The sequence below is a fragment of the Episyrphus balteatus genome, chromosome 2 (assembly GCF_945859705.1).
Source record: "Episyrphus balteatus chromosome 2, idEpiBalt1.1, whole genome shotgun sequence".
Taxonomy (NCBI): Eukaryota; Metazoa; Arthropoda; class Insecta; order Diptera; family Syrphidae; genus Episyrphus; species Episyrphus balteatus.
This window is the reverse complement of record NC_079135.1, coordinates 80,404,149-80,423,655: the sequence shown is the minus strand read 5'-3', so window position 1 is coordinate 80,423,655 and position 19,507 is coordinate 80,404,149. Positions and strand designations below refer to the sequence as shown.

The 19,507-nt window shown below is 29.1% G+C and overlaps 2 protein-coding genes across 2 annotated transcripts in view; one reads left to right on the top strand and one right to left on the bottom strand.

The window, feature by feature from the left end:
- The window catches only part of LOC129909540 (odorant receptor 7a-like), a 61,543-nt gene that overhangs the window by 16,154 nt on the left and 25,882 nt on the right, over window positions 1-19,507 (bottom strand). The window contains exon 5 of the mRNA XM_055986614.1: window positions 1,450-1,691. The gene's annotated coding sequence lies outside the window, so the exon portion shown is untranslated. The remainder of the gene's footprint in view (window positions 1-1,449; window positions 1,692-19,507) is intronic.
- On the top strand, window positions 5,971-18,319 carry LOC129908349 (uncharacterized). The gene is made up of 5 exons (XM_055984777.1): window positions 5,971-9,975; window positions 16,878-17,046; window positions 17,223-17,244; window positions 17,319-17,840; window positions 17,909-18,319. The coding sequence occupies exons 1-5, from the start codon at window positions 6,787-6,789 to the stop codon at window positions 18,087-18,089; spliced, it is 4,083 nt and encodes a 1,360-aa protein (XP_055840752.1). The 5' UTR covers window positions 5,971-6,786; the 3' UTR covers window positions 18,090-18,319.

Sequence of the window (19,507 nt, the reverse complement as noted above, 5' to 3'; positions counted from 1 at the left end):
GGTCTATTCAATAGACTAATATTCAGCTATTTCCATATGATGCGGTACCCTACCTCTATTTTGTTTGGTGGCTTAGTAAAATTATTCATTTATTTGTGAGTTTTTTGGGAAGACCTCAAGGAATTATTTTTAGAAGATTTATTCAAATTGAAGTGAGAAGTTAGTCGCCCTCTTTTTGAAATTTTCATTTCTAAAAGTTGTTCTAGGTTGTTCCCGATAAGTTACAGATTGTTCCAAATCTGTTTTGAAAAAAAAAATCAATAATAGAGCCTTAAGACCCAAAAAAAAAAACTATTTGTGAACAACCCCCTTTATTTCGCAAATGTAGTTTTTGAAAGTTATTCCTTATAATGCTCCAATTTTTTGATATTTTGAAATTTGAAACAAAACTCCAGCCCCTCCTTGACGATTTTTTAAATTCGTATATTTTTAATAGCAATACAAAAAGTGTTTAACCATGTAACTAATTGACTAAAAAAATGTTTTTAAAAACAACAACACAAAAGTACGTATACGCCATGTTGACCAATTTAGTGTTTTTCCAAATCTAAACTTTCACAACCCTTCAGAAGACAGCTAACCACCTAGACAAATACAAAAAAAAAAAAAACTCGTTTATCTTATGAGGCACCCTGCCATACGAATGAAATTTGAAATTCTTATTTGAAATTCTCAAGTTTGGTTTCGTTCAATTGTTTTCAATCAGGAAACACAAAATTCGTTCTTTAACGGACATCTTAAGTGAATTTGAGCTCTAAAAAACTTTACTTTTATACTAATCAAAAGTGTCCAATTTTCAAAAATTAGATTTAAAAGACAAAAAAATCAAAATTTTATTCAAATCCAAAAATTCACTTTCCCAAAATTTTAATTTTAATTTATTATAACTGTATAAATGATTTTGTTTGCAAAATTGCTACAGATTGAAAAAAATCTTGTAATAGTAGAAATAAAGTCTCAAATGACACTGATTACGTCGTTGTTAAATAAAATATTTATTCCGGAAAAAACTGTAAATAGAAGTTGTAATCATGCTTTTCTGCCCTTATCCTGGTACAATTTTTTGAAAGAAAATCAAATGGTTTGGTTTTTTTTTTATTAAAGTCGGTGATTTGATGTTTCATTTTTTAATGCATTATATTACTGTATATACCCATCAGATTATTTAAAAACGAATTGAAACACACTTAAAACGAAATCTAAACTAAAATATTAATAAAAATTGTTAACACCTAGGAAAAAAAAATCCAAATTGCTTTTAGATCTAACAACATAATTGCCTAACTAAAAGTCTAAAATTTAATTTCAAATAAAATCATTTTATCTTTTCACTTTTTTTTTTTTTGGTTCAAATTCAATGTTGCTATCGCGCTAAAAAAATTAAAAAAAAAAAAAACAGATACAATGTAATGAATGTGTAAAAAAAACGTGATAATCATTGTTACAAACCAGGAAGTAGCCCTGCATCACTGCTTCATATTTCATATATTTTCCCCCATTTAACATTCAGCATCGAATGTTTCACAGTCCGCACTCCGAAACGTTTTAAATTGCATTAGGTTGGCATTGGTTAGCTTATACGGAACGTTATACATTCATATGGGGGCTTCCATATTGCTGGGTTGGATTGGCCCCAATTTTTATTTCTGCTCTGGCCTGAGTGACCTCTTCAATTTAGCATGATACTCCCCCTTTTAACGTTCCAGAAGAAAAAAAAAAACAACGTAGGATGAGTAATATTTTTAAAAATTTGTGTTAATATTTTATTTTTATTTTTTGCTCAGTTTTTATTTATGGTTGTATTAGGTTTTTATTTTAGCCTCATAATTTTATATGTATAACTACTATGCATTCTTATCGAATTTTTTTTTTTTATGTATGGAAAAAGAGAAGTGAGCTCATGATTTTTTTTTTGTAAACATATTATTTCCAGTATTGCAAAATTATATACAGGAAATGCAATATTATGTGGTTTTGATTTGTTGGAGTTAGGTATAGGTACTGCGATGCACAAGTGCGTTCATAATTGAATTTGTTTGTATTTGATTTTTACTTGCGTCATGTTACACTTTTAAAATTAAAGTTTTGAAAAAAAAATTCAACAACATATTTTTATCCGGCATGCATAATTAATAGTAAAGATTTCTTAAATAAGACACAACATTTTATAAAAATGTTTAGTTTTAAAAAAAAAATCAATAATTGGGAAAGAGCAATACACTCCTTTTTATGACTTTTACTTCAATGAACAATAATAAGCAAACAAAATTCTAGTTGATATTTTTTGTGATCTTCCTCGGGATTTTCGTCGGATTTGACACAAATTGGTTATTGACTAATTTCAAAACCGATTTTATATCAAAATAGTTATGTACCTACCTTGTTAAAATTTTCATACTATTTACTGAATTGATAATATTAGTAAAGCTTAATGGATTTCATATTTCGAGGTTTAGACATTTGATCACAATTTTTTTTTTTTTAATTTAAGGATCTATACTTAACTTGAGATTAGAAATGAACAAAAGTTTAAAAACTAGTCTGTAATATGATTTTTTTTAATAAACTTGTACTCAATTAAATGGATATCTGAATGGATTTTTGCCAAGAAGAGTATTCAACTCAAAATAAATAAATCGTCTTAGTTACTTGGACCTAAACAAAGTGCAAAAGTGTATATGAACTAACAGAATTGAGAGAAAAGATTTTTTTTTTTTAAATTTAGGGGAACATCCTTTTTTTGTTTGATATTTTGATTTCGAGAATGCACATACAATTAATGAGAAATCATTTTATTCTTAAATTTTTTTAGGGAAAAAAATTCTTATAGTACCTAATAAAATGAATTGATTTTTATTTTAACAGAGTTTAAACAGATTCCATATATTTTTATTGAAAATCCTACATTTTGTTATTTTTCTAAAAAAACGCGGGTTATAATAAATTTCTAATTTATATTAGGTACTTCTAATTATTCTCTCTTTTATTTTATTACAGGGTTTGTTTTAAATTAGCAGATACGTTTGGGTACGAGTATATGGTCAATGCTATAATACATATTTTTATTACATGAATAGAAACAGAAAAAAGATATTAAAGCTGGAGTACTTGTTTTGCTACTAGAAAACGATACAATATCCACCCTTTACCAAAGACAATTATTCATATAAGAATCCATGCTGTTTTATTCAAAAGCTACAGTAGTGCCAAAAAAAATTTAACATACAGAGAAATGTTTATAGTTAAAATTGTCCATAAATTAATATAAACATCATTTACCTTAAGGGCTGTAAAAGATTTTGTTTTACATTGAAAATATTCAATTGAATAATTTTTCATCGTTAAAAATGTATTTCTTTATTTCCTTATTATATGCAAATTATTAAGAACAATTAACGAATAATAAATTGCTGATGTATTTTCTTGATCAGGCTTTCTTATAGTTTAGGACAGATAGGAAATTTTGTAGGAAATTTCGTCCAAAATTTTCACACTCGATTTCTCAAATCTCAAATCTCAAAGTAAGTGAATTATTTCGCATAGTGGCTTTTCGAATACTTGCTTTTCTCTTGTGTCTTGATCTCAAATGTTTGTGAACAACGATAGGACAATTATTTAACTCCCGAATGAGACCAAAAATAGCAATATTGGGAAGCACTGACTTCTTAAATAAATTCGGGTTAAAATTATATTGTACTTCACAATGCGCCCCACAGTGCACAGTGGGTACCCTCCCATACAAAGTGCGGTGAAAAATATAATGACCTTTTTTTTAATGAAACGCCTGTATTATGACTTTATATGATTGATTATGGCAAAATAATACATCAAGTCAATTTTTTAAATTTTTTTTACTTTGAAGAAAAATAAAAAAAAAAAAATGGTTAATGCCGGGAATCGAACCTGACTGTCAGTCGTGCACCTTAGCCTTACCCTCTAGGTCAGTCTTTTATAAAAATAATAGTGCCAATAAGGCAATCTTTTAGTTTTAAGTTGAAATTTTTTTTCAGTGTAGGGTCATTCAAACTCGTATTACTCGAAAAAGGGAAAAAACTGCGCTATTATTTCGAAAGGTAGGACAGTATTCCTCATTTGAGAACTTAAATTGTTGAAGGCACTCGAAGGTAAACCAACTAAATCTCCAATTTGCTGAAAAGTAAGCTAAATAAAAATGATTAAAATTGCTTCGGTTACGAGCCCCATAACAAGAAGCCTTAATGTTATTTAACAATATAATTTATGTTTTTAGGAAGTATTAACATTTCCATAATAATTTAATATTGTCCACAATTTTTTTACATCCGTTATCACTATCCCAAGTTCACACCTTATAACTGCAGCGATAAGCAAGTTATATTTTTTTTTTATATATTGACTTTGAATGGCTATTAAGAAATGAAAAAAAGGTGTATCCGTCTAACTTTTTTTGGTTTTGGTTTGAAGGGAGATTGTAGAACATTTTTTAATCATTGCATTTTAATAAACTGACATTTACTTTATTTATTTTTGACCTATGGCGGTACCCACTGTGCAGTCGTTACTTTCAAGCTTTTTGGGGTCAATTATCATTTTATTTAAAATAGCGACTTCAAAATGGCGCCCACAATAAGCATTTAAATGGAATTTCCTTTTTTTTTTTTTTAATTTAAGTCAATTGATATCGAATAATCTAATTAGTGTTAGATTTTTGAATTGGGTTACTATTCATACCAAAAAGCGAAAAATATTGAAAAATATATCCACTTTGACGTGAAATGTAACGAACTATATATCATATTTAAATCTAATCCCTTTGCTAATTATTGTATTTTTCATAGAAACGTTTTGTTCATTTCTCTGACTTGCTCGTAAAAATTCAACTGATTTCAACAAAACAAATTTAAAAAGCGTTTTAGTAACTGTTGAATAAAAAATAAGTTGATAAATTTCTGAATTACACACATTTTATAGTTGTAAAACAAAATATCCACTGTTCAATCCGTCTGTTGAAATGGATCGATGAGTTTTTTAAACTATGTGTTGTGCGTCTTTTAATAATTTATATGAATATAAAATTTATGTTTTTGAAAAGTCTAAAATCTATTTTTTTTAATATTTTTTCTTGTATGAGAAATTAAATAAAAATTATAATTGTAAAAAAATCCCTAAAAATCTATTTTTTTTTTATTCTTTCTTGTGTAAGAAATTGAATGAATAAAGTAGATTTATTTTTTACATTTTTTATAATATTAATTTAAAATAATCTTCTTACATAAAAAATTTAGTTTTTAGAAAAAATCTAAGTTTTGAAATTTCTTAAAGTTGTTGATTTTAAAAATATTTTTCAAAAAACAAAAGCACTCCTTAGCTGGTAAAAATCTTTTAAAATCTTGTGCTATTATTAAAACTAAGTTAATAAGCTGCAAAAATTAGATTTTTTAATAATACCTAAGTTAGGTTTCAGTTATGGATAAGTGATCAGGAATTTTTGAAGTCGATATTTCATGTGATGAATGAGTAGAATTTATTTTGGAAAAAAATGCCGTCATCAGAAAAATAAAGAAATAGATTTTAAAGAACGAGTGACCTGTCATGCATTTAAATTTTAACGAATATAAAATTTGTCAGTAATTTTTTTTTTCTAAAAGACGAAGTCATAAGATCAATTTATTCGCTTTAGAAAAAAAAAAAACAACATTATAAAAAAGTAGTAGTGAAAAATAAAAAAAACTGATTTTAAATTAAGTTTACTGTCTGAACTTTTACTTCCCTCGTCAAACCTTGATTTGATAATATAAAAAATATTTTCAAATATTTTGGTCTTCGCATTTTTACGTTCATGACTAATTGTTATAAAATCAACTTCCTTTATAATACAAAATTCAAAATTTTTATCAATAAAACATAACCAATTTAATTATTTTCATTTATTTTTTCAAGCAGTCTCATACTGATCAATCCTCACTGTATTACATGTCGCAAGTAAAAGAATGTGTACGTACAACAGCCCCCAGTCATCTCCGTCTCTCTAGATGATCTTTGAACTTAATTAATTAAGCACAATGATCTCAATTGTTGGTTGTATATTTTTTTATTATTTTTTTTTTCCTGAATTGATTTTGATTAAACTACACATGTCTCTGACGACGACGACTACGACGACGATGAAGTCGAAACATGCATCCATCCTACTTGTCTTCACCCTCTAAAAGGCATCATATAAAAACTCATTCAATATGTGTATAGAAGTATTTTATTTTTTTCGTGTTCGTTAAAAATCTTCATTCTGAACATTTTCCAAACGAAGTCCAGAGCTCCAAGACATAAGATTAGTCAGATTAAGTATCCGTCCCAGTGTAGTTGATAATAGAAACAAATTTTTAAGTAATAAAAAATCACTTTAAAAGTGAACAAACTGATACCAACAAAAATTATAACTTCCTTTCCTAAAATCGATCGTGTCTCTTATCGTTGTTTGATTTTGAAAGAAGACAAATAAATAAACACACACCTTTGTTATCAACGAAGAACTTTGTATGCGTGCGTGTATCAGTGCAAGAAATATAACCTCTTTTAAGAATATAATACAAAAATTCCCAACATAATTCGCGTAAATATATACAGTTATGATAATATCACAAACACGATTTCAAAATGACTCATTCATTCTGGAATGTGAGTCGCTCTGCTGTTCTTGATTTATGTACATAAAAATAACCAACAACAAAAGCTATACAAAAAAGATACACCAATACAATAAAACAAAATTTTTAACACAAAATTTCCATAAATGAAAAAACAACAATCATGCCAAAAGGAAGTAGCTCCGAGAATGTTCATTTCGATTTCAGAGGAACTTCAACCTCAAACTCAACCATAAACAGTCTTGGTAGTGCGAGTGCCGGTCACAATTTAAATCTGAACACCATCACCACCACCAACACCGACTGCATCGGAAGTGCGAAAAACGGCCATTGTAACAATTTCAACGATCTTCATGAATATTCAAATGTTCAATTCGGTTCTAGCAAGACGTTAATATTTTCAAAGTTCTTCAATACTTCTAAGACCGACGATAATAGTCCAGCTTACGAAAATCTATGCTCCGGGTGTGGCTATGGAGTATTCGAAGCACGCGGTGAATTGTGCAATTTCTGTCAATACGTACTAAACGGGTGTCCGACTGTGTCGGCCGAAGATAACACCAATAATATTTATGAGAATATATGTGATAAGTGCTCTCAATTGTACAGCGGTGACGAGTGTTTATTTTGTTTAGAAACTTCTAACAAACACATTAAGGAGAATAATATCGATAACAATGTTAAATTGAGTTCAAAGAAAAAGTTGAAAAAACGTTTGATTCACAGTCTTCTCGGATCGTTGAAGAGAGTCAAGTCGTTTAACGCTGCTACAACAACGTCGTCGTCTCAAGTAGTGAATATAAAATCTCCTAATCGGAAATTACAAATTGTACACAATGTCGACGGTTTTGAGAATGTTTTTTCTACAAATGAAACCTTCGATTTGAATCGTATTTGTGAGTTAAAACAAAAACAACAACAACAACATAATAATAAAATCAAAGCTAGTACAAGTGATCATCATATTTATGGGAAACTGCGCAAAAGCGACGAAGATGATCATTTGCATCGAACACATTACGAATGTATAAAACAAAAATCACAATCTGACGATTATCTAATCAGTGGAACCACCGTCAGTATTGTCGGCAGATGTGATGATCCGTTGTATTGTAGCACCTCTATCAATAGTCACGATTCATTGTTGTTTTTAGATGATAACAATACAACTCGTAATAACTCATTGTCATATTTACATACCATACGGAATAGTGTTAGTGAATGGATGACGTCATTGAGGTGTGAAACCCACGATTATTATAGTTTTGGGGCGCCAGATACGGTGCTTAGTAATCCGAAAAGTATTCCTGGGAATTTCTCAGAATTTAATGCTTCATCGTTTGTATTTTATCCTAGGCACGTAGAATCTTACGATCAAATGCAAAGGCATACGAAACAGATTTTAGCACAAGCTAAATCTGAAACGAGCTCATTTTCTGATGAAATCAGTCAGGTAGAATTTGCACAGCAAATGGTTAATGAATTTAAACGGAATCTCATGGAGAAACCAGGGCCACACAGTGTAGCTTATAAAGAGCATATGAAAACAAAACGTCAGGGGATCCACCTGAAACTCGACGTCGTTGTCGACGATCATATTGAAAACAAACAACAACGAGCACAAACTAATTATCAGCAGCGTGTTGTTGTAGACGAGAACGTCGACGACGACGATGACGGCGACGGTGGTGGTGTAGTTTGGATGGTGGGAGATCATCAACAGCGGCGGCGGAACGATAGTAATTGTTTATTGCAGCAGTCTTCTGCGCAGGCTCAAGTCGTAGCTCTGGCTGCAGGTCTGAACGGAAATCGACGTAAGCCAGAGCATCAGTTGAACAAAAGGTGCTGTATCTACGAGAAAGATTCGGATTTTGTTAGTGATATTTTGCAGGTTTTTGATTCAATTCTTCTCCGTGAATCAGATAATAATAATATTTCTCCACCATCACCGTCACCATCATCGTCTTCATCGTCATCGTCGTTGTCTACATTTGTCGAATTTAGAAATTGTGAAAATAGTCAAGTGGTTAATGAAGTTTTGTTAGATATTCTACCACAATCTTCAACAAGTGATTCAAAAAGTTATCAAGTAATTTCGACGCTCCCACAGAACCTAAACCTAAATCTAGATCAAATTGCCTTTGACTTACTGCTCTCGAAAAGTCTCAATAAAATCGTTATAAACTATGAAATTCCCTTGAAATTATTTTTAAGTGGTGTTGATAAATCATCTCATCTCTGTCATCTTTCATATCCCAAATTGAAAAAGATATTCCAACGTTTTCAAGTGTTTTTGTCTAAAAATCATCAGAAAAATGTACAACTTGTTTGTGTGAAAAAGAAAGTGTCAAGTGATTGTTGTATGGAAGCAAGGTCATTAGAAATAAATAAACAAGAACTTCTAGCCATCGAATATAAATCCCATTCTTCCAGTTTTGAAGAGAAGAAATTTGAAGTGCCTCACCCAAAATTACCAGCAGGTGTTGATTCAATCGAAACAATGACAGTACCTAATGGAACTTTGAATACAAAGGCCGATCATGATGAAGATGAAAAAGAAGAAGAGCCAATCTACCAACCTATATGGAAGTTCAAAACCTTAGGCGAAGTGGCTGAAGAGACTGACATCACAGATGTATACTACGACGGCGATCACCACTTGCCACGAAGATGTGACTCATCTAGTTCTCTAGTTGGAGTCGCAGCAGATATTGAAGATCACGATGAATGGGAGCCCGATGACGAATTTACATTCACAACCAAGTTGGATATGAGGGCTTGTGGTGGGAATAGGGATGCGGACACGATCAGTGTGAATACAATACAATCGTCCAGTGGAAGTACCATAACTGGATATGCTAGCAGTATTAGTACGATGACTTTGGCATCGACAACGTCCAGTACTGGCGTTGGCGACGGTAGCGGATGTATTCCGAGCGTCACACATCACATATTAAGGAACATATGCATATTCTATAGCCTGAAAGATCCAAAGATACGTGCGGTTCTATATGAATACGATCGGAATCGATGTTCGAGCTATTTTGCGCAGCAGATGCCACCACAACCGCCACCATTACCCGCGTCGTTGTTGTCGCTTTCATCATCATCATCATCATCGTTGTTGTCCATTAAAAAGACAGGGCGAGGCGGTGCGAATGGTTCTACACCGCCAACAACAAGTGCGGCGGACTATTACGATACTACGACGAGGCGATCACCCTGCTTCGATGGAAATAAATTTGCAAAAAAATCATCGAGTGAAAGTGGGAGCCCAATACTGCCAGATTCAGTTCAAGCGTGGAAATATTTGCTGTTGGATGTAAATTATCTCGAGGATGAAGAAGACATGGTAAGCAAAATATATTTCATAACTATACACTTTACTGGCAAATAATAATAATCAACTTCAGTGAAAAAATAGTCTTAATACAATCGTTTTTTGTTATTGTTTTGTTTTCGGAAAAAACAAGAGAGAAAAAAAGAAAAAAAAAAAAAAAACTTCTCACAGTGTTGTTAGGAAAAACAATAGAAAACAATGAATTGGAAAGTCTATGTTTTTATAGTGAAAAAAAGATACGAGATAATGTATTCCTATTCGAGGCTATTAAAATAGATAAATACATATGGCGTACATTGCTACACATTAAAGAGTGTGATTCATCTGGAATTCTTTTTTTTTTTTCATCTGTTTTTTTTTTTTTTTTTCATTTTTCTTCTGTTTTATGATGAATTATTATTTTATTTGTCCGAACTCTGGAAAAGATAAAAACAAAGTTTCACTTTAAATTTGTATTTTTTTTTTTTATTGTTTTGCTGCTGTGTTGTGGCTTGTGGTTTGTAATAACGCGTTCGCCCTGGTTCGGTTGATAACCTTTTGCTCAATAATGTCCGACGAAGGTCGATTTGTTCTAATGTAGATACGAGTAGGTATATAATATACCTATACCTACTTTTTCAACTTTTATTTCATTTCATTGTGAGCTGTTGGGGAAAAACACAGATTTATTTGTTATAAAAAAAATATATCTATACTTTCTGACACATACATTTTATATTATTTGTTACTTTTAATAGATACAAACACAAAGAGGAGTTTAGAAACCATTTGATTTATATTTTTTGTTGTTTTTTTTTTTTTTTTTTTTTTTTTTTTTTTCATGAATTGATTCGATCATTAATAAAGCTTTTTAAATAAAAATGTTTTTGCTTTACTTAGATCGCCCTTGTATTGAGATGAAAACGCTATTGCATTCTGATGTTAATGCATTTGTTTTTTTTTGTAAAAAATCTATATGTAGAAAAAAAGGCGAGAGAGAGAGCTGTAACCGATTAGGAATTGTGTAGGTATTTGGATCAGGGGATTATATTTTTAAGTCGGAATTTAGAGAACCTTTTTTTAAAAATTGCTACAACATTTTTTTGCTCGTGTTTTTTCGTGCCACAGCATGTTTGCCTCCAAAAACTAATCCAATTGCAACAAACAAAATCAACTAAAACAATTATTTCCCACAGAAAAAAACTTTTGAGAGAAGTTTGGTGGATCTTCAGGCTCGTTTCATACGGTTTCAATAATTTCGTACTTGCTTTATTCAGATTATTAGGAACTGAATAGGTATAAAATGAGGTGCACGTATTAAGTTTTTATATGAGGCAAAAGTTATGATAAAAACTTGCATTCAATCTAGTTTAAGAGAGTAGTGGAGAAATATAGTATACAATGAATTTTGTTTAAGCAATTTTTGAACAATTTCGATTTAAAAAATATAAATCTCAAAGTTTCATAATAGAGTAATTCCATGTGAAAAGAATATACGAAAAATACCTATGTCATGAAATCTTTTTGTGTAATTTTTTACTGGTTCCTAAGCTCAAAATATGAACTTCTGATCTTAAATTACTTTTCTTGCGACTTTAAACATAATTGAATGAATGTTTTTTTCCGTTTGTAGGGTGATATTTAGACCTTTCCAAAACCTCTATTAAAAATGAAATTAGTCAAATTTAAGCTGATCTATTACAAAAAAGGTGAAAACATATTTTATTTTTTTTCTAAAAAAAATCATTTTTTAGTTTTTTTTTCAAAATTGTTTTTGAAGTAAAATTTTACGATCTTTTCAAAAAAAATTATCCCGTTATGATTTTTACACTTTTAAACTATTTTTTCAAAGTTTTTTGTTGTTGTTTTTCTAGGCATACTTAGTATTTGGGTTATATCTTGAGTAATAAATGACTAATCTGAACAAAAGAACCAGAACCTGAAAGCTGAATAAATAAGTAAGAAACACTAGAATAACTTTTCTGGGTAACTTTAGATGTTTAAGTGCAATGTATTAAAACATTTAAAAAAAAATCGATATTTTAAAGCAAATTTTTGCAAAAAAAAACTTTATTACTTAAAGAAAAAATCAAAATATTTCGAATCCTCATAGTTTTAAATTTTTCATGTATAGTACATTTTCTGGCAAAGATAAAAAGATAGTTTTCTTCAAAATCTATGGATAATTCATAAAGATATGACAATTTTTAAAACGATCAATATTTTCGACTTTTTCTGTTACTTTTTGAGTTTTTGTCTATAACTTGAAAAGGAAGCCGAATTTGAAAATTTTTATTGAGTAATTTTTTGTAGATAATTAAATTTCCTATCGATATTCTATCGGTATCTTTTTAAAATAATTTAAAATTCAAATATTGCAAAAAACTTAAGAAAAACTTTTCAAAAATGAGAAAAAACGACATTTTTAATTTTTCTACTAAATAATCCATTTTTATCCTTTGAGTATTTATAGATATTGAACATGTAACGGAGAAAAGAAGAAACTTTATTTTTCATTAAAATTGTCGTGTATTGTCAAAAATTGAATACGGCTAAATTTGAATAAAATATGAACTTTCAAAATCTTTTTGAACCATTTTTGTTTAACACATTTTACGAGTGGTAATAAGGAGTTTTGTATATTTTTATCTTTACCAATTTACACCTCTATTAAAAAAAAAAACAATGTAATCTGATATCGTTTATCCAAAATTCTGAAATAATAAAATGTTTTCAAATGAAAATAATAATATGTTTAATATTTAAAACTATGAGGATTAGAAAGATTTTGATTTTTTTTTAAGTAATAAAGTTTTTTTTTGCAAAAATTTGCTTTAAAATATCGATTTTTTAAAATGTTTTAATACATTGCACTTAAACATCTAAAGTTACCCAGAAAAGTTATTCTAGTGTTTCTTACTTATTTATTCAGCTTTCAGCTTCTGGTTCTTTTGTTCAGATTAGTCATTTATTACTCAAGATATAACCCAAATACTAAGTATGCCTAGAAAAACAACAACAAAAAAATTTGAAAAAATAGCTTAAAAGTGTAAAAATCATAACGGGATAATTTTTTTTGAAAAGATCATAAAATTTTACTTCAAAAACAGTTTTGAAAAAAAAAAACTAAAAAATGGGTTTTTTAGAAAAAAAAAAAAATAAAATGTGTTGTTCACCTTTTTTGTAATAGATCAGCTTAAATTTGACTAATTTCATTTTTAATAACGGTTTTGGAAAGGTCTAAATATCACCCTACAAACGCAAAAAAACATTCTTTCAATTATGTTTAAAGTCGCAAGAAATATGCAAAAAAGTAATTTAAGATCATAGTTTTTTTTACTCTCAAAAATTTAGTGACTTAAGGAAATAATTCATTCATTTTTGGGGGATTATTTATATACAGAAGTTCATATTTTGAGCTTAGGAACCAGTAAAAAATGACACAAAAAGATTTCATGACATAGGTATTTTTCGTATATTCTTTTCACATGGAATTACTCAATAACTGAAATATTGGTAATACAGTCAAATAGGTGCAAAAGGGGTAAATCTCGGAATGAATGCTAATAGAATTTTTTTTGCTCAAAACCTTCGTTTTGGCATTCTATAACATACCTCAAAAGTCTAGAAAAATCTCATGTGCGCAAGTCGCAATTTTCAAGGTCAAAACGCGAAATGGGTGTTTTCAAAATTAGCAAAAAAAGACGATGGTATTATATACACATATGATACATGGTATTTTTCAATGGTGATTCCAAAAAATCTAAAATAAAGGCAATCTGACATCTCTGAAAAAAGTTATACCTATTTTTCATCTGTCAACCCATATTATTATAACAGTTGCTAACTTACTACCGAAAAACCCTTAAAAATTATGGTAGAGGAACCAAATTTTGCATGAGGGTTTTCGTATCTTTTACCATTAAGATTCAAAACAATACAATGAAAAAAAACATATACCTACATAAATCTATGAACAAATGGTATTTTTTGAGAAAGGGGAAATTTTAGGATATGCACTAACAAACATCCTGGTACAATCTGGGAATTATTTCTAATAGGCTAATTTTTTGGTTTCTATGTTTGTTCGGATATTCTATAATTTATGTCAAAAATCTAAAAAAATCTCTTGTCCGCAAGTTCTAATTTTCCAGGCTAAACTAAAGTTAGGTGCAGATTTAAAAAAAATAATAAGAAAACTTTAGATTCTAATATGTATGTAAATACCAACATAACCCATATGATTTCAAGGTATTTTTTAACGCTGATTTCAACAAAACCCACAAACAAATCAATCTCACCATCCCTGAAAAGTAATGTGCCTTATTAATGTTGATCTGACAAAAATATCTGAAGTGTAGTTTTTCAATTTTTTAAAATCTGCACCTTATTTTCAAACCAGAAAATTAGGACTTGCGGACATGGAGTTTTTTTAGATTTTTGAAATAAGTTATAGAATATCCAAATAAAGATAGAAACAAAAAAATTAGCCTATTAGCACTAATTATAAGATTGTACCAGGATGCTTTTTAGTGCATATCCCAAAATTTCCCCTTTTCTCAAAAAATACCATTTTGTCATAGATATGAATGTTTTTTACATTGCATTGTTTTGATTCTTAATGATAATGGATATAAAAACCTTCATGCAAAATTTGGTTCCGCTACCATAACTTTTAAGGGTTTTTCGGTAGTTAGTTAGAAACTGTTATAATAATATGGGTTGACAGATGAAAAACAGGTATAACTTTTTTCAGAGACGTCAGATTGCCTTGATGTTAGATTTTTTCAGCATTAAAAAATTTGTTCAGCATTAAAAAATACCTTGAAATCATGTATCATATGTTTATATAATACCATCGTCTTTTTTTTGCTAATTTTGAAAACCCCTATTTCCCGCTTTGACCTACAAAATCGCGACTTGCGGACATGAGATTTTTCTAGACTTTTGAGGTATGTTATAGAATGCCAAAACGAAGGTATTGAGCAAAAATTTCTATTAGCATTCATTCCGAGGTTAAACCCTTATTTGACTGGATTATAGACAAAGTACAAAAATGTGACGGGGTGTAGATAATTATTCTTTCAGGTGACCTTTTACATATTTTTCATCCTGTACTGAATTTTTGGTATGACAAGGGGTTCTATCTTCTATTCAATTACTATTTGACTCTTCATTTACTTTTTTGTATATAAAGTGTACAGTTAAAATATCGCGATTTGTCGGTTGTCAAATATTAAATAGGTAATTGATTGTTGACAAAACCTAAAATTTAAAAAAGTACCTACCTTTCAAGCTTTTATAAACTTTTCTTAGTAATTGTTTCTCTTTTATCTTTTTATTGAATCATATCATTCTTCCATTCCCTTTCCTAAATACAGGCCCAGGGGGTCAATTCCCGATCTGTGAAAATGTGAAATGATAAGTTTTATCACGTTTTCATAATAATTTCGATTCTTGGTTTGTGAAAGAAATAAAACAAATGTCTAAATCTTTTCACATGATAAATTTTTTATCATAACCCAATATTCTTGTGAAAAATAATAAACAAATAAAAAACACAATTAAAAAAAAAATAAACAATCTCAACTACACCCGGATTCGAACCTAGGTCGGGAGAGTAAAAGGCAACCGCCATACTCACAAGGCTAATTAGAATTTGTTTATTATGAAAACTTTTGTTCATATAAGCTATTTTTCTCAAAAATGAAAGTTTTTTTCATTTAGTACTTTTTAGTACACATCTTATCACATTGAGTTTGAGAATCGCATTAGACTTGCCTGTGAAATAATAAAATGAAAAAACGCTGTTAAAATTGAAATGATATTATTTTTATCACTTTACAGTTTCACAGATCGGGAATTGATCCCCAGCATAGAACGACTTACCCTAATTGCTGTTCGTTAAAATACTGTCTAAAGAAATAATTTGCACATGAAACTTTTGACCGCTTACTAACTTTGTTTGAACACCCACTTTGCAACTTTCATAGATGGCCATATCGAAGAAAATGCAATTATCTAAAATAAACACCGTTTAAAATTTCTAGTCTCATGTCACATTCACAATTTTTTTAACTCTGAAATTGCAATAAGTTGACGAAGGCAGAAATGTTAAATTTGATGATTTGAGAAATAGGTCGCCAAAAAACGGCATTTCCAAATAGTTTTTATTTGTAAGTAAAGGAAAATTTAATAATACCTATAGTTAATTATTTTTTTTTGGATTAGTTATAATTTATTTCAATGATTAGCTGCTTTTGATTTTTATATATTTACACAATTAGTTAATTAAATAAGAAAAATTATCTAGGTAAATTAAATACAATGGTATTATCGTAAAATTCCGTGAATTTAATTATTAATATTTAAATATTTCTAAGTAATTTTTTACCCTCCCCATGATTCCTGCCATCCCTCCATAATTTTTCAAATCGATTTATTTAAATTCCCATAAATGATAGCGAAAAATTATGAGAGCAAAAATATTTACCGTCAAATTGGAATGCTCTTTGTCAAACTTTTAACGCTCTGTAGTTGCTGCTTGAGAAGATAGAGACCGGAAAATTCCGGATTTTTATTTTTAACACTTAACAATCAAAGTATCAAAATTGAAACGCAATGTTATTAAGACCAAAATAATTATTTGCTCACTTTACTCCTTTTTAACTTGTTTGAATTGATTTTAGATAGAGGCAACAAATATGGAGCTTGCAATTTTAAATACATATCATTCTTGACCAAAATCACTTAAGATAATTGACTTCTGAAATTTTTTAGTCTCTATCTTTTTTGAAACTCAAACCAATTTTGAAAAAAGACAAGTGATTTTGATTTCATTTCTTTAACTCTTGTTGTTGCATTACCAAAGTTTGAAATTTATTTGTAAAAATGCAGAAAATTAAATACATATTTTTTTTTTCTTTTTATTTCAGATCGTTTCAGAAAGTCAAATACTAAAAGCTCAAACAGTTCAAGAAATGGATAGCACTCCGCCCCGTGTAGGGGTTCTTCAAAGATTCAAAAGTATTTCTAGTTCAAGTTTACTTGATATGCCAGCTGAAGAAGATAAGAAGTCAATTACCGAAAGAGTGAGAAATAAATGTAAGTTAATTTTTCCAATTTTTAAAAGTTAAATTATTGCCACAGAAACAGATTTAAATAGCAAACAAATGATAAATTAAAGTTTTAATGCATTGTCAACCTTATTTAACCTAATAAGCTTATGATTCAAATAATCCATTTGCTAATTAAACTTTTCTTTTCTATTTTATTTCCAGTGCAACGAGGAGTATTCAAATTGTAAGTTCCAATAACATTATTTCTCGATTTCATAAATCACGAAAAATCTTTTTTTATTTCTATTTATTCCTCAGACATCCAAGATCCCCAAAAGAAGGCAAAAAAAGTCGAAATTTATTTAGACGCAACGAAGCAACTAGTCTTTACTTAGAAGATGGAATGAAACCAAAGTATCCTATTTTCAAAGCTCCATTAGAATTTTTAGAAATGAATGAAACCTCATATCCCGATGTACCACGTTTTGTTGTCGATTGCATCGAATATATTGAACAAAAAGACTGCATCCAAGTGGATGGTTTATATAGAGCCTCTGGCAATAAGGTTGCCATAGATGAACTTAAACAAAAACTTACCGAAAGTTATATCTACGATCCGAAACTATTAGTTACCGATGATATTCATACATTGACCAGTCTATTGAAAATGTTCTTCAGAGAATTGGGCTCGCCACTAATACCACATAATACTTATAAAAGTTTTGCACCAACAAAAAACTTAATGGAGCCATCAGCTATTGAGGATATGAAAATAGCTCTTCAAACAATGAAAAATCCCAATCGAGAAACTTTGAAATTTCTTATAAAACATCTTACAACGTAAGTTAAGAAAACTTAAATAAATGATTTGTAAATTTATTAAAATAAAAAAAATGTGTATATTTTAGGGTTGCCCACTATAGCAGTGAAAATCGTATGCCTGCATCAAATTTGGCCATCGTTTGGGGTCCCTGCATATTGGCCGTTAATCAAATAGAGTTCGATATTGCCCGCATGAATACAATAGCAAAAGTACTCATTGAAAATTACGATCAGATATTTGGAGACAATGAACGATTAGTCAGTTAATTTTATTAAAAAAAAAAAACATTCCTACTTACAAAAAAAAAAAAATAAAAAAAAAACAGTTTAGAGCTTACTAAAGAAACCAAAAATTATAGAACTAACTTAAGAGTTAAAATAATAATAAAAATTATTTAAGCTATGTATGTATATTTTTTTAAGAACTAGAATAGTTGACTAAGCATTTATGTATAATTAAAAATAGGATCGTTTGTGTAAATGATACCTAATTAAATTTTATAATAATTTATATTTGTATATTGTGATATTTATTTAAGTTTTTTTTTTCTTTTTTAAATTACAATATGAAACATAAAGTCAATGATAATTTCAGTATTTTGTTTCTTTGTCATTTTTTCACCATATGAACTGGTTGACCGATAGTGTGAATCGAAAACAAAAATGATTGCCTTGTTAGCTCGTGATATTTTTATTTATTAAGAAATTATAGAAACGATTTTATATAAAAAGATATAAATTTGAGTAGATTCTCATAATAATAATGCCTTATTCACTTATATTTGACAAGTCCAACAAGTTAAATCCAAAAACTGATTCTTCCAGGGACAAAATTCGGGAAATTCAGTACAATTTCAAAGGATACAAGAAATCCAAGTTTTATTTTTTTTTTACTTTTTAGGATAAAACCTAAGTTTAAATTTTGTTGTGGGTGAATTCAATTAGATCATGTTTTTTTTTTTTGGTGTGAAAGCTGGATTTTTTTTATATGTTGGAAGTTTTTCTTACAGTAATTATGTTGTAGAATCAGGATGTGAAAGCATTTCTTTCAAAAAAAAAATGTCTAGATATGGAAATTTGTATTCAAAGTTGAAAAATTATGAAAACTGATGTGAGTATTTTTTAAATGGTATAAAATCAGTTAAATTTGGACTTTCAAACATTTTTTTTTTAAATATATTAAAAATAAACAGATTAACAATATGAGTAACAATTTTAGCGGAAAAAAATTTCTTTGATTTTTCATTTTAAGAATACTTATAATTTTCCGGAATTTTAAGTTCAAAAATTGTTTTAACTACTTCCTCTGTTTGCCTTTGAAGGCGGACTCATATCATATGATAGTGTTGAATCTCAGCAACATTTACCACCAAAAATCTCATCCTAGTTCGTCCTAATTAATTTTTTAGAGCTATTTGAAGCTAAACAAATGTGAAAAAAGTATTTTCTAAAATACAGATTATAATAGAAAATGAAAAGATTTTTTGAAAACCATATTTTGATGCCATAATTTCGAATCTGACATTAGTTTTTGAAAATATCCTTATAGGCTATTGATTATGTCGAAAAAAACAGGGCAATAAGGAACTAAGACGTTCACGGGTTTTTATTGCAGGAATCGTTCAATGGGTTATAAAAGAACATAAAACCGCGGAGTGCTATTAAATGAGAGGGTGGAAACTGAA